The sequence below is a fragment of the Anguilla anguilla genome, chromosome 5 (genome assembly GCF_013347855.1).
Source record: "Anguilla anguilla isolate fAngAng1 chromosome 5, fAngAng1.pri, whole genome shotgun sequence".
Classification (NCBI taxonomy): Eukaryota; Metazoa; Chordata; class Actinopteri; order Anguilliformes; family Anguillidae; genus Anguilla; species Anguilla anguilla.
Window position 1 is genome coordinate 2616415 of NC_049205.1, and position 15882 is coordinate 2632296.

The window sequence follows — 15882 nt, forward strand, 5'->3', positions numbered from 1 at the left end:
GAGGACACTCTCTTGCACCCTTGAACAAGATACTTAACCCAAATTGCTTCAGCGTACCATACATCCAGCTGTATAAATGGATATTATGTAAAAATGCAGAAGCTGTGTACGTCGCTCCGGATAAAAATGGCTGCCAAATGCCAGTGATGTTATGTAATAGTCTGGCGTGCGTAATTTAGAGGAGATCAAGTCTAGAGAAACCTGCTCCCTGATTTTACCATGATTTAAAGTGTTTACACTGCTCTTTCAGCTCCTTGACAAACCGTGCCTGTAAGACCTAGCCATGCTAATCCTTTTTGATGGAGACTGACAGTCCTTGATGCTTATACTGTTCAGGGTCCATTTGTGTGGAATGTAATCATATTCAATCACATTCAACTGCATGCAAAACAGGAACCCATAATCCACCACGCACTGTATAGAGCAAACATAAAAGGAATTATACTTTTTATATTACAAATGATATCCTTTCCCGTGAGATGCTTAATCTAAACTATACTTGCCCAGAGTAATAATGTACCTAGTGAACAGGAGAGCAAACTATCATGGTTTAATATACAGAAACCAGACCTGGGACAAATACGTATTTGTTTTTGATTCAAATACTTTTCTGCGCTCTGTTGATCTTGCCTGGTGTAAGTGAGCCTGCCAATAATGCCCAGAAGGCGGGGTTTGTACTTTTTGAGAGTATTTCATTGGTTCCCATACACCAGACAAGATCAGTAACGCGCAGAAAAGTATTTGAAACAAATACGTATTTGGGCCGGGTCTGACCGGAACGCGATCCGGGACGCCGGCGCGTGGAATGGGGGGGGCACGCGGGCACGGGGTACTCACACGCGGTCCGTCCCGTAGCTCTGGTAGTCCACGGCGGCGGACACGCCCACGATGAGGGCGGGGACGCCGTAGCCCACCAGGTAGAAGTACTTCCTGCGGGAGTGCTCGCTCTCGAACACCTCCACCAGCATGATGTAGAGCTGCACCCCCTCCAGGAACATCCAGGTGAACGCCGCCAGGAAGAAGAAGTGGAGGAGCGCGGCGAAGACGGCGCAGGCGATCTGCGGGACGACAGAGAGCGTCACTTTTTCCCGCCGCCCTGTTTCCCCCCCGGCCCCTGCCCCCAGCACCGGGGGGGGGGTGGGGAGCGGTGGGGCGGGGTGGGGGGTCTAGTGGCATAACACACGCTTGAATGCACCACTTAACCTGCTTCGCTCTGATCTGGCCGACGTCCAGCAGCACACAGTAAACGGACGCGGTTTGTTCTCATTACAAAGCCTCATGGGAGTTCTGTCACCTCACCTGCATAACCCAGCTCATTTGTATCTCTAAGCTATTTAAAAATATATATATTTACATGTATGTTTAAAAATATACATACTATATATTCAACTGTAGAAATCAAATAAAATCAGTTAAATCGTGTAAATTACAGCAATGAAAAAGTCTCACTTTAGACGAATCTCTGGTAATCGACTGATCTCGATTTCCCTGTGGATATGTAGGCTTAAGCCAGGGATGCAGTGGTGATGTTTTGAGCATTTTTGTTAGAGTTGGTGTTGGTGTCATAGCCTTTGACTCGAAATGAAAGGCTTCTGGGAAAGAAATCCTTGTTGTGCGCAGACGCTGAATAAATCCTATCACATTTAGCACCGTGATAAACCTTCATTCATATACGCCATGATGCTTCCATGACACGCCGCGAACGTAAACCAGTGTTTACCTAACAATGCTAACAGTCTGAATGCTTTTCTTTTCCCTTCAGTGAATTAAAGGGAAAAAAAATCACATATTCATCGCAGAGAATGAAGGTGAAAATATGTCTAAAAACGTAAACACACATAAACAACGATCTACGCTCCCCAAAGCAGGTTCCGCCTTTGAATCAGTGAAATCTCCAGCACACCGATGCTGAATCGCTGATCCTTCAAAGACCTTCTTTCTGTTTTTTCAATAGCAGGAAAGTAAATACTGCTCTACGGAAGACATTTCTGTGATACTGTGTGGATATACTCCACTCCTTTGACATTTGCCCTTGGAATAAAGTGCAAGTAAAATAATATACGTTATATGTTCAGCCTCAGGGTCACATATGTGACATCCCACTCACGCTTCTTCCCTGTGCTATACCAGACAGACAAATCCCATAGTATGAAGAAGGACGGATTTCTATTGAAGGACGGACAAAGCTGAACAGTCTTATATACGTGCAGCAAAGATCTAGCTCCAAGCACACAGAATGAGTAAGATGAGCCACACTCTGCAAAGATGCACATGACAATGATGTTATTCTGCATTAATATACAAACATTTTTTTAAAAGGTCTAAGTAGCGATGGAACTGAAGCACGTGCTCCCCTGAAGCATGCTTAGGCCAGAGACAGTTTTTTTCCCCACAATAAAGGGTGTGTGCTACTGCCAGGGACCTAGAAGCTATTCCGAGAGAGCTGTATCTATCTCTGCACACAGACCACGGGCCTCTGTCTCATGCCTGGGAAGAGCCGGTGCGGCAGTAATCCAGGGAATTCTCCAGCGCTGGACATAAACCCGCAAGCCCCCCCCTTGTGGGACAAAGCCAGCTGTGTGAAAAAAATATTTAAATCACTTTTTCTTTGGAGTTTCTTTTTGTTCATAAGTAAGTGTAAGAGTTTTTTTTTTTGTGTGGATTTGTCATTGTTATGGCCAGAAAAATGGCACACAGCAGGCCTCAATCCACTCACCATTTCTCTCTAAATCTGACTCACAGGTCACTGAATTTACCAGAGGGAAAAAAAAAACCAAAAACAACACTTGCATTAATCTGGATTCAAATCTGGATCTGGAATCAAAGCCAACTGACGTTTTTAGCGGAATCCGAGCCATAGGCCGGTGTTGACCCCCCCCCCTCCACGTCGGGCTCCGCGGCCCAGACTCACCGGCTGATCGGCGCGGTTGATCCCCAGGAGGAAGAGCGACTCGGCGACGAAGAGGCTGATGCACAGGTTCTTGTGGATGGTGTTGCGGTCGCTCTGGAGACCGCGGAAGAAGCAGAAGGTGAAGATGCAGATGAGCAGGCAGACCAGCGACAGCAGGATGCCCACGTAGGTGATCACGTCCAGGAGCAGGTTGTGAACGGGGTCGGCGTTCTGCAGGAGAGAGAGGAAGAGGAAGTGCTCGATCACATTCGCTGGAAAGGGTGGGGGGGGGGGGAGGGGGGCAGGGGGAAGAGCGGTGGGATTAGCGATCGATAGCCTGGATTGTTACCTCGTAAAAACGACTGAGGGGGGCAAAAGTCCTTTCTGTCCGCCGACTGACGCGACAAAAATAAAGTCGGCTAAATAAATTTAGCGAAGCCGGCTAACGACGCCTTCAATACCGCCAACACCGCCGCTCGCTGCCTGCCGCGTCCTCTGAGAGACGCGAAATACGGACCGTAAATATCGGCGCGCTTACAGGAGCCTGTCGTGCCGTAAGTTCTTTTTTTTCTTTTTTTTCCTTCTTTTTTAACGGCTGTAATTAAGGCAGATTTACGGCTAACCTTAATGAACAGCGCGGTCGGCTCCATTAAATCAGACACGTAAAAAAATAATTAAATTCCCGTCCCGCTCCGAGCTTGTGATCCACGCGGCATGGAAACAGGCGCACAAAGGGAGATTCCGCCAACCGCGATACCGCCATTACACATCGCAAAGACGGAAAACATCGCAAAACACCGGCCGGTGCCGTCAGCTCCCACGATGCAAAATGACCAAGGATATTAAATCCAGCCCCCATTGTGGGTTGTTGTGAAAAAAAAAACAACACTGATAATTATTTTTAAAAATAATTTCTGAGCCGCATTTTTTTCTTTTTTCTTTGGCATAGAATTGTGAGCATGGCAAAGGGGCCTTTAAATCTTGGCGACAAAACATTTAAGCCACCACAATGAGCACAAGAATGAGCGCCCCAAATATATGCATTGTTGTATGGACACTACGTAAAAGAAAAGAAAAACAATATATATGTCTGCACGCATGTCTGTATCTGTGTGTTTGCATGTGTGTGCGTTTACTATACAGTATGTAAGAATGTCTCTGACTACTTACCCGCATTATATGTGCATTATGTTAGTACATTACATTACCTTTGAAAGCAACAGAAAGCACACAAGATAACCCCATACTTACCGCTTAAACAAAGAACACCAAGAAAACGAACTGGATAATCTCAGTGAAAACAGACATCCAGATATCTAGTCATCACTTTTCTTTGAGTGGATTTCTGGGCCACTTTCATGTAATGGCTGCTTTTTTCCCTGCCAAACCATCTATCGCTGCAAAATCTTACTGTATTTCTCTGAACCCTTGGAAGAGCACGTTAAAATCACAAAGATATATCGCATATCCCTTTACAGACAAAAAACGCACTTCTCTCGACCTGCTAAATAACTTCAACAAAGCAAATTCCATCGGACTGAGAGAACATACATTGTAGATTTAATTTTGCAGACCTGTTGCTCTATAGCAGAGACTGTAATTACAGCTCTGTTTACAGTCTTTTCTGTATTTCTGTTTCTGCATCAGCACATTCCCCAGTGGCACCACACATCATATTTATGCACTTTCAAGCCACCAGTCATGAATAACCTCTAAAGAACCTTTTTTTTCTCACAGGCCTTATATCAGACTTTTAAAGGCAGGCAACAGTCCCCTTCATATGCAGAGCAGGAAGCTAAACTGCTGGGCTGCTGAGGGCAGTATGAGGCTGTGTGGCATAGCGGAGTGAGAGGTTGCAGGTCCGAATCCACCCTTGAGTGATCTGACCGATAGGCATCAGTGAATGTATTTGGACATTGCTACACGATAAACGTGGAGTACAGCATGAGGCTGTGTGGCATAGCGGAGTAACAGATTGCTGGTTTGAATCCACCCTCGAGAAAAGCGATTTGCCTGAGCGGCATCAGTGAGTACATTTGGAACTGCGCTGTACCACACTGCTTATGATACTGGGCTGTAGATTTAATTCCCCGGTGGGGCACTGCTGTTGTATCCTGGAGCAAGGCACTTCATCTTCCTTCAGCAAAGAAAGAGAGTAAATAAATAAAAAAATCCCCTGATGAGGTCACAGGCTCAGGCAGAATAAAGCCATTCAGCAGCAGCTGCCCTAACGAGCTGGGAGTTCACTGAGCAAAGATCTCATATCGCTGTACAAGATGCTCCACTCACCGCAGGAGGCAATAAAGCAGGCGAGGTAAGCGCCTGTAGGCGAGCTGATAAATCACCTATGCTAACGTTCATTGATGATTTTGGCATTGTGTACAGACACAGTAGGACACGCCAAGGCGGCCCACCCCCCCCCCCCCCCCCTCCTGCGCGCGGGCCGTCCTCCGGATGAAGGTAGCGCACATCGGCCGCCGTGCGCCACGTCACACCGCGCTGAGCACCGTCACCGGCTCCATCCATCAACTCTGTACCCCCCCCCGTTCCCCCCCCCCCCCCCGTTCCCCCACCCCCTGGCCGGGGGAGCACTTCCGCACCTGTGATGGATTTACTGCCGTCCCACTCCAGTGTTCCTCCTCCGGGGGCAAGATGATCAACGTGACACCACCGTCTGTGACCTATCCAAACCCAACAAACCCCCCCCCCCCCCACCTCAAAGCCCCGCTGCTGCAGACCAAACGGCTTTTGTGTCTCGTCTAAATTCCTCCTCTTTTTCAAGATCATTTAAAAAGTTCCACGCTGCTTTTATGTTGCTTTTAGGTGCTAAACTCATTACGGCAACATTTTACTTCTACAAAAAGAGGAAAAATATAATACTCAGGAACCATGTTTAAATATTCTTCTTCTTCTTATTATTATTATTATTATGTACTTTCTTAGCTGCCACTCTTGCACTGTGCTATGTTAAACATTAAAAACATTTCAGCAATAAGTTTTAAATATTCGACCAGGCTAATAATATGCTACAAAGCAGCTATTACAGAACACAATCACATAATTCAAAGTTTGATTTAAAGGACATGTGGAAAGCTTCCTGATTGGCTCGGGTAGTCAACAGCTCTGCCAGCATCCTGCTTGCCCATTGTGCTGCTAGCTCTTCCACTGATTGTTCAAACATTGACTTGGAAAAGTTTAAAAAATGTTTTTATTTGAGCGTCTGAGTTTGTGTCCTTAAAACGGGGTCTGCAGCCCATCTCTCTCAGTGTCGGGGTAATTCAATCACGTAGCTTAATCCATACTTGCGGTCGTCTCTCGGCATTACTGACAAAAATATGACACCTAATGTCGCTTTGAGGGACACGCTGAGTCCTTTCTAAGCCTCACCTGTTCCAACCAAACTTGCCTCATGTAAAATATCACATTTAGTGCTGTTTTGTGTCACAAATAAAAACTCCTATCTGCAAAAAAATGAACAAAAAAAAAAAACTTCCATTTTCAATTCACCTTTGAGCATTATGGGTTTTTCATCTGGGCTTTTGAACCAACTTTATTACTTGTCAAGATATGAAACTCTGACAGTACACATAATCTGAGTAGGAACTTTCAATATGCTTCAGACAAAAAAAACAAAAACAAAATGACCAAAATACACGACACTGACAATGTATGATACGTGTAATAATATAGGCTAGGTTGAGGAGGAATAAATGCAGAAATAAATACATAAAAAAGGATCAAATGGAATCAGAAACACTGTCTGTTTTTCTCGAAGAAGACAAAGTTGCTTATAGCAGATTAAATAAAGCCACCCACTGCTTATGAAAATGGTTTGGTCGCATAGAGGCTGTATTTTCGGGTTCATATATGATCTACTGGAAAATATGTATCTCACAAGATTGCACAAATCTGAACGGGTTCGTTTCACATTCGTTTCTGAGGAATTATTCTGATCAAATCTTTGTCTCCATGGCACACGCTTACAGTGTCTGACGTTCCAGTGGCACCTTTTCTCCTGAGTCTAGCACAGGCCCGAGAGCAACTGAGGAACTAAATTAAGTCGCCGATTACGCAGCAGACCGAACAGTGTTCGTTCAGCTTAAACAGAGCTTACCCAAGTCCAAAAGGGATCAAACGTATTTTACCAGGCTAAAATATACTCCATCAGTTTGACAATTTGGACAAATTTTTTTATGGATGCTGAAAGAAGTGTTACACAGTCAACTGACGCTACACGACGGTCCTGGAACGAGACGCGAATGTGAACATCAGGCCTGGTTATTTTCACAGTTCATAAAGCCAGTACTAGAATAAATACAGCTGGTTTTCGGTACCGCGTAGCTGCCAAAGTGTTTTCACCGAGTGTAAAACGTTTTCATCGAGTGAAGAATGTCCTTCGTGGAGGACAGCGGCTTTCTCCCCTCTTTCCACCCTTCTCTTCTCTGTGTTCCCCTACGCGACTCTACGGATGACCGTTTCCCTCCCTGCAGGGGCTCCCCAAAAAAAATCTGACTGCAGTGGAGTCGTGAGTCTTCCATTCCGAGACAGAGAGACCGGGGGGAGGGGAGGGGGGGAGAGAGAGAGAGAAAGTGAGAGAGGGGGAAGAGGGAGAGAGAGAGGGATACAGAGACATAGAGGGTGAGAGAGGCCCGATCAGAGAGAGAGAGAAAGAGAGCGATAGAGAGAGGGAGAAATAGAGAGGGAGACCGAGGGAGAGAGAGAGAATGAGAGAGGATGAAAGAGATAAATGTTAAGTATGTGCTAAATGTACAGAAATGTAAAACCGAGAGAGAGAGAGAGAGAGAGAGAGAGAGAGAGAGAGATGGAGTTATTTTCACTGACATACAGTAGAGCAGAGAGAGATCTGTTTTTCCGGTTTTTGTTTCCAGAAGAGTCCCTTTGGAAACCTTAACATCATAAAGGCTGCAGCTCTCTGACATACCAGACTGCACATCCTCCTGTGCTACCCGGAGGAGCACACATTTCACACACACGTACGCAGTGCATCTGAACCTCACGTCTGAACTCCTGAACACCTGAGTGTATTAAACTGGCAGCACGTTAAACTTTACAGCGGGATTACCTCAGAACCTGGACCCCCCACCCCTCCCCTCTGCAAATGAGAATGTGCTAATCTACACCGACAGGCGCTCTCTGCAGGCGGGGGGGGGGGGGCGACAGGCTAGCTGTGCGCTGCAACTCCATCGCTGAACACGCTCCAGGTAACGACACTTTCCACACCCCCATAACACCCCCTAGCCCAGATAGAGAGGGCTCGTTATAATTCCAGAAGGATGCGCAGAGCAACATTCTATCAGGGGGCCCCAGAATTCCTAGCTACACTCCTGGGTCTGCTTTTCCCAATTTTCACAAATACTTCAATCCTGGATAAACAAAGCAGTGGTTTTTTAAAAATTATTATTAGATATAGAGATGACTGAAGGACATTGTTGAAAATATTTCTAAGAAATAAATAAAATAGCAACACAGTCATCACTCTGCTGCATGACCTCAACAGAGAAGCTTCCAGCTGTAGCGGTCCGGTTCAAAGACAGGACCCCGATGTTAAAAAGCAGGCTCCCGGTGGGACAGGAGGAAGAGTCTGTCATATTCACACTCTACTCAGCAGGGTTTCTGTCGACCTCTCGCCCAATCAGGAGGCAGGCTTCACAGACGCCAGCTGGCCACGGCTGTCGAGCGAAACGTGCTAATCTGTAAGCGGAGATTCCTCGGCGATTTGGTGCGGCGGCGGCGGGGGATTCTGGGGCGTTTCGTTTGGGAGGGAGGGGGGGGGGGGGGGGCTCTTGGTTCTGCCCCTCCCAGTCGAAGGTCACCTTCAGGCCGGAGAGACGGGACCCTACGTGGGAGCAGGCGGAACCCAGGAAGCGTTCCGCCCCGTCTCGATCCAGATGTTCGGGGGAACGCACGCGGAGAAGAAGGCTCTCACCCCGGCGCCCGGGGGCGCCCACGTCAAAGCGCCCGAGTAGTGGAAATGCACACACAAAGCGCGGGCAATGCGCAGATTACAGCTTCCTACTGTTAAAAGAGAACACTCTCCCCCCAACCTTCCTCTCAAGCTCTGCCACACACACACACTTTCTCCGCTTTCAAGTTCAGACTCCAAATATGATGATGTCGGAGATAATGATCAGTTTCCTGTGCATCGGTTCGGTTATCAACTGAGGATGCCTGGAAGGTTCCTTTACAATTTGATGCCTCTTCAACAAGGCGCTATTCAAACCATCTGAACTGCATGCTATTTTGATCTCCTCAACTGCCGCTCAAGTACCATTCCTTTACCCGAGATAAAATTCTGGTTTGATGAAACTGTTGTGGAAAGGTTTCACTTTATATCAAATAATAAAAAAAATGTTTAAAAACCATATTAAATATTTAGCTATAAAATATTAAAACAAATATTAAAACAATAAAAATGCAAATACCTAAAATAATTGTTAATACCGTTTATGAGCTCTTGATTTTATCTGCTATATAACTTTATACATAATCCCTAAAGATTTGTCATACAAATTACAGTTCTTTTAAAATATGTATTATGACATCATAATTACAATCACATGTTCCACACTGAATTATGGGAAAGTGGGGAGAATGTGGAGACCAAAGTGTGGAGCGTTAGAAACACAGGATTCCATTTTTTCTCGGTGAACTGTGGTTGGTGAAGATTGAAATGGAATTTCCACATGTGCCAAGTTTTTTTTTTTTTTTTTTTAACGATGTCAAGCTTCGCATTTTCTTCAGGTTCAAGGGAATGCCTCCACTCAAAGATGAATGGGAAAGGGAAAAGGTGACAATTAAGGCAAAGAATAATGAATTCCTGCGATAAAAGCTATGCCTTCAGGTGGAAAATCAGTGCCTACAGCAGTGTAAAAAGACCGCATTTTTACCCCGTGCTTTTTATTTGTTTGGGCGCAGACTAAATTCATGTCCTCATTTCTATGATTGATGAACGAATTGAGAGCGAAGTGAAATAACACTTCCTGCAATCTCATTTGTTCTTTGAGAAAACAGCCGACTGAATGATTACAATAATGCCTACTATAATTTCCCCTGCAATGTAATTGAACGCTCTTCAATTAGGGTTACACACATGCATTAGAGCCGTATGCAAATCTTTTGTGTTTCCATCTTTAGACAAACGCATAATTGCTTTTTCATTCATATTCATACATCACTTCGTCCAACGTATGCCTTTTCACAGCGACAAGAACATTTCATTTTGACTCATTCTCACTGTGTTTTAACACAAGCTTTCTTGGCCTATGAATATAATTCCACTCCTATAAGAAGGCAGGTCTGAGGTGGTGGTGTAGCGTAGCGGTTAGCGTAGCTTGCAACTTCAACACTGTAGGTTTTGATTCCCAGGTGGGGCTCTATCGCTGAAACGTTTGAGCAAAGCACTTAACCTGAATTACTTCACCAAATATCCAGCTGTACAAACGGTTTGTGTGTTCAAAAAAAAAAAAAAGTAATCTGTGTAGGTTGCTTTGTGTAAGAGCGTGTCTGCTGAATGAATACGTTTTTAAAGAACGACTCTTATTCGAATCAAAATGCCAAAGAGTAGTCCTTAACCCCAAGGTAATTTATCACCATGCCATGACATATTATTGGAAAAAAGGGAACGTAGGTGCATTAGTGCATATTGTGTTTCATTCATGGGAACGAGGGAGGTGATGGTGAATACCAGTGTGCTGAAGTGCAGTGTGGGTAATTTTTTATAACCACAGAAACCCATGCAGTTACTGGATCCTAGGAACTTGGAAACTGTCCCATTTTTTCTTCTTCCCCCAATCTTTTTTCATATGTTGCGTTGACAAACGACAAACAAAGGGCTTAACATACTGTGTATGTGTGTACTGCATTTGTCATCCAAATAAATGTGTGCAAAAAAAGAAAAAGTTATTAATTACACGTTTTTTTTAAACGTGATTTGGAAGCACATAAACTGCCGCTGTGCACCGCGTAGCGCCTTAGCAACAAACGCCCTATTCGTCCCCGTAGCGACAGTGTGAGAACACCAACCGTCCAATTGGGACAGGCATTATAGACTACCTCTACTCTGCTGGGACTAAATGCCGGTGGGGGAAGAGGGGGACAGGGGGGACTGAGAGCGGGGGATGGGGGGGGGGGGCTGGGCTTCAAACGGTCCCACGGCAGAGCGCTTTAACAGGCCGCAGCCGTCCCAGGAGAGGTCACCGTGACAACGGGCCTCCCAGCATCACTCGACAGGAAGCGAGCCCTGCTCTGCTCTGTTCTGCTCTGCTCTGCCCTGCTCTGCTCTGCTCTGCTCTGCTCTGCCCTGTTCTGCTCTGCTCTGCCCTGCTCTGCTCTGCTCTGCTCTGCTCTGCCCTGCTCTGCTCTGCTCTGTTCTGCTCTGTTCTGCTCTGCGCGGAGTTCCCACATCCTTCAGTCCATCACCATGCATCCTTCATTCCATCCATCACCACACATCCTTTATTACACACACACACATAATTCCATCCCCACACATCCTTTATTCCATCGTCACACATTCTTTATTCTATCCATCGCCACACATCCTTCATTCCATCCATCCCCACACATCCTTTATTCCATCGCCACGCATTCTTTATTCCATCCATTGCCACACACCCTGTATTCCATCCATCCCCACACATCCTTAATTCCATCCATCACCACGCATCCTTTATTCCATTGCCACACATGTCAAGCCGTCTCGGACACAGCAGAAGCAACAGAGAGAGACTGAGCCGCACAAATCCAACTCCCCCTACGGTCTGCGGAACGAACGCGGAGCAGTGTTAATGCTTTTTTTAATGGCTGCGCCCTTTCACCTCGCTTGAGATAAATTCCGTGACAACTCCGGACCCGTGGGATATTATAAAATGGTGATATAATCAAATGCGGATGTTTTAACATCCTGACACACAATGCAGGACTGGCAATTAGCTGTCAGTCTGATAATTTTGTGAAACAACAAAGAAGACTCGATAATAGGTAAAGGTGAGAATGTGATTAAAAATGATTTAGATCCAGATCACCAACATGCCAGCAAAATTAACTGTCTCTGCCAATCATCATTTTAGGAGGCAAGGATTCTGAATTCATTATCATTCCATCTAAATTAATATTTATGAATTCATCTTCTTTGAAATTAGAAACTGTCAAAGTAGCTGCCCGGATAACGCTCCTTTGGTTTTGAACTGTTCTCGGTTGATTCTCCGGTCTTGGTCAAAAGGCCTTGCGGGCCCGGTGCAGTCTTAGGTCGTTTTTTTCTTTTTTTTAACGCTTAGTATGCAGATCGCCGTGGTTACGCAGATAAAACGGCTCCTGACGGGGCGGAGAGCTGGAGCCGTTGTTTCATCCCCCTAGTCGCTCTTTTCGGCTGTGAATGAAAAACAGCCGGCCGGCCGCCCGGGAAGAGCGTCCGGGGAGAGCGGGCCCGAGATCCAAAGCAAATCTTCTCTTTGAAAAACACCTCGGCTTTTTTTTTTCTTTTTTTTTTTTTTCCCCCTCTCCGAGATTCTCATCAATGTTCTGTAATGCGTGTGATACCCATCTGGGAAGCCTTTTTCTTTTTTTCTTTTCTTTTCTTTTGTGTGAAATCTGCCAAACAACAGCATCAATCTCACTCCGCTGAGAATTGTACAAAAACGGAAAGGTTGCAGCTAAGGTGGAAAAGCGCTCGGTCGTTGATTTGCATGCCGCGCTGTTTGATGGAAGGGCACGCGCCTTCCTTCACCGAGAGGAATGCGCAGAAAAGTTCCTCTCTTCAAGCCTAAGCACAAAGCAGCACTTTCTCAATTAACCTTGAGCATCAAACTTAAAGTTTCACTTTCCTCGACACTTACCAAGCAAAATGCTAATTAAAGGGAAAAATGTTAAGAGCAGGGACGACACGACTCCAGTCATACTGGAACTCTCACTGGTTCTAATCAAAAGCCTCGCCTGCCGAAGTTCGGATAACTGGGACCTGAGATAAAGCCAGACGATTTACACCACAGTACAAAGCACGGCAGTAGTTCAGTCTAGAAGAGACAGCTGGGTGTATGAGTTTCTCTATATCACTGGATGACAAAAAAAAAATCCCATCTTTGGTTTGAAAGTAGAATGCCTGGGTGACCATAGAAACATGAAAACATGGACCATAGAAACCCTGAAATTCCAAATCATGACACAAGGAAGAGCCACTGCTCTTCCTGGCCAACATGGACATTCATTAGCAAAGAACAGAAACCTCACCTTCACCTCCACATGAGCCATCAGGACGGCGAAGTTGGTGAGGTGCGTACAGGAGCAGGTGGTGTGGGTCCTGTTGGTGCCTAGCAACCTGCAGTCTTGGGTTGACCAGTATCCCGTCATGGTCCGCTTCGAGTAACTCCAGAAGGAGCAGTTTGGGTTGAAGTTCTCTTCAGACTGCTGAGAAGAGGGAAGGGGGGGGGGGGGGTAATGACAATGACTGGGGCCTATTCACTCTGTGGAAAACAGTTAAAATCACATGATCCCCGCCCCGCCCCCCACGCTTAATAATAATAATTAAAGTTGATCACTACATTCAGTTATGTTCCAAACAAAAACTGAAGCCATGGTAGCTTTAAAAGGGAATTTTAGAAATTCCCGAACTGCCTCAAACATCTCGTCCGTGATCCGCTCGTAGAAATGAAAAACCTCACAATCCCCAGGAAATCGTTCGCATTTAACCTCTGATGCTTCGCATGGCCGTTCATGACTGACGGTATTCAAATTTCCACAAAAGCCTGGCTATAAATCATGCTGTGTCTCTTCCAACTTCTCATCAAACCCCTCAGCGTGCAAAATCAACAACCTTGCCCTCAAATTTCAGCATTATAGAACAAAAAAAAGCTTCACTCGCACAGTAACCAGCACACGTTCTGACCATGTGCACTCGTTATTCTGCAACTGATTAGTGAGTACGATAAATAAAACTGATAAAATAAGGGCTGTGTGCAAATATGCACATGCAGGCACTACAACTGAATCTAATTCAAAATGGACGACTGAACTGACTTTTTTTTGAATGTGCTTGTTAAAGTGGGTTTTCAGATATGTCCTAAACCTCGTGTCCCTTTAGCCAGCAATTCCCTCTTGGTTTTTATGGACAATCTGTAGCAAAAATGTTTTCTTGTTCCGAGCATTCAGCTAGATGGACACTGAGTTAAAATATACTCGCATTCATTTATTTTATTTTTTTTCTCCCAAAGACTGCGGTGGCTTCTGCCCCCGGCTTTGGGGAACGGAAATCGAAGATTATTTCGGAAAGTAGGGGCGTCCAGACTGCCCATTAAACTGTAGCAGCGGTATAAAAGACCAACATTTGGCGCAGAATACAGATGAGGATTTGCCCACGGAGGTAACGGCACTTTCTGACCCACTCTCTGACTTTACCCATTCGGTTTGGAAGCCTAAAGCTATTGTTTCTCTTTTTTTTTTTTGCACAGCACTGTTCCTCATACAAATGATCAGCGGGTCACGCAAGGTCTTCTCACCTGCATAGCGACACTGACAGACATTGTTCTGAGACGGGATGGGAGAGTTTAAACAGACACGCATAAGGGTGATACAGCAGACAGAGACAGGCAGCACTCTAGGCATGGGTCACTATTGGAGGGTATGTGTGTGTGTGCGTGTGTGTGTGTGTGTGCATGTTTGTGTGTGTGTGTGTGTGTGTGTGTGTGAGTGTGTGCTTGTGTGCGTATGTGTGTGTGTTTGCGGGTGTGTATGTGTCTGTGTGCATTTGTGTGTGCGTGTCTGTGCGTGAGAGACATGAACTATAGAGCAAATTAATTTGTTTCTGGTATCTTCCCCCATGATGCACATCAGTGATAAGACATCCCAACTGAAACGGGCTGAATACAAATTAACCGGTCTACATCACTGCCATCTTCCGCAGAAAGGCCTCAGTCCTGACCACAGTGATCTTCCATAGGGGAAGTGATGTCATAGTCATATTAAACAGTAGACCTGGGACGTGGAATCCGGGACAGCCGCCGTACTGTACATGAGATGATCAGCCATTACGAAAAAAAAAAATACCCACAAGAATAAGTACAGTAGATCCCAGAGATGCCACAACATATCTCGCCCACAGAGGGCGTACTTGCAGCCTGTTTAAATTCCTCCCATACTTCTGCCTCGTCGTCAGCGCATAACAACACAGCGACGAGTCCAGTGCTCATACAACTCTAACACAGTGCACGTGAGTCCAACATGGGGCTCCTTTACCATGTTTTACCGTGAAGAGACACAGAAAAGAGACATGTGTAATAACCTAGCATAGCCTCTCCTTCACAAAGCAAATCCACAGGAGCAGGCACAATAACAAAATGGCTTCCGGTCATTCTTGCATGGAAACTGCACTACTTTAACTCAGAGAGCAGTGCGGGAGAAGCAGGACAGCTGCGTGCCCACGCAGGTTTACCTGCAGGTGCCTGACGGTGAACTTGACGGGGTCCGACAGGTAGACCTTGCTGCTCTCCTTGTTGATGGCGGCCGTGATGACGGGGGAGTTGACGATGACGGAGTAGTTGGCGGACATGGCGTCGCTCCCCAGCTTCATGCTGGCGTTCTCCGTGGACAGGTAGGGCCCCAGGTGTTTGTACAGGACAAACGCGATGCGTATCTCTCCTGGGAACGGAGAGGCGGAAAGTGAGTGACAAGCCAAACCCACGCCATAAAGGTTTTTTTGGTTTTTTTTGTGCAATAAAGTTTTGCTTCCACTCTTACGCACACAGTGCCTCATCCGACAGATCTTGGCAGCAGTTGTGATATGTCATGTTTTATGGAGAAACACTGGACCAAAGACAGGTAAAGTGCTTTCTAGTCACAGTGTTGTGTATTACCAACAGGGTACTGTACTGCATTTCTCTTTTTTTTTTGGTTAGATTTTTTCCCCCCGGTTTCTCAGTGTTGCTTGCCTCCGTGCCGAAACCTTTTTGAGCCTGACATAACCGACACACTCCACTTGAATG

The 15882-nt window shown here is 45.8% G+C and overlaps 1 protein-coding gene across 11 annotated transcripts in view; it reads right to left on the reverse strand.

Annotated features, from left to right (window-relative positions):
- adgrl3.1 (adhesion G protein-coupled receptor L3.1) overlaps positions 1–15882 on the reverse strand; it is a 223943-nt gene that overhangs the window by 31288 nt on the left and 176773 nt on the right. For 9 of the 11 annotated variants that reach the window (XM_035417525.1, XM_035417533.1, XM_035417527.1 and 6 more), the window contains 4 exons: positions 15333–15538; positions 13136–13312; positions 2912–3121; positions 838–1058 (listed from right to left, as the gene is read on the reverse strand). In XM_035417525.1, the coding sequence (XP_035273416.1) occupies positions 838–1058; positions 2912–3121; positions 13136–13312; positions 15333–15538 (814 nt within the window). The remainder of the gene's footprint in view (positions 1–837; positions 1059–2911; positions 3122–13135; positions 13313–15332; positions 15539–15882) is intronic. The other 2 variants (XM_035417534.1, XM_035417526.1) reach the window with 1 other exon arrangement.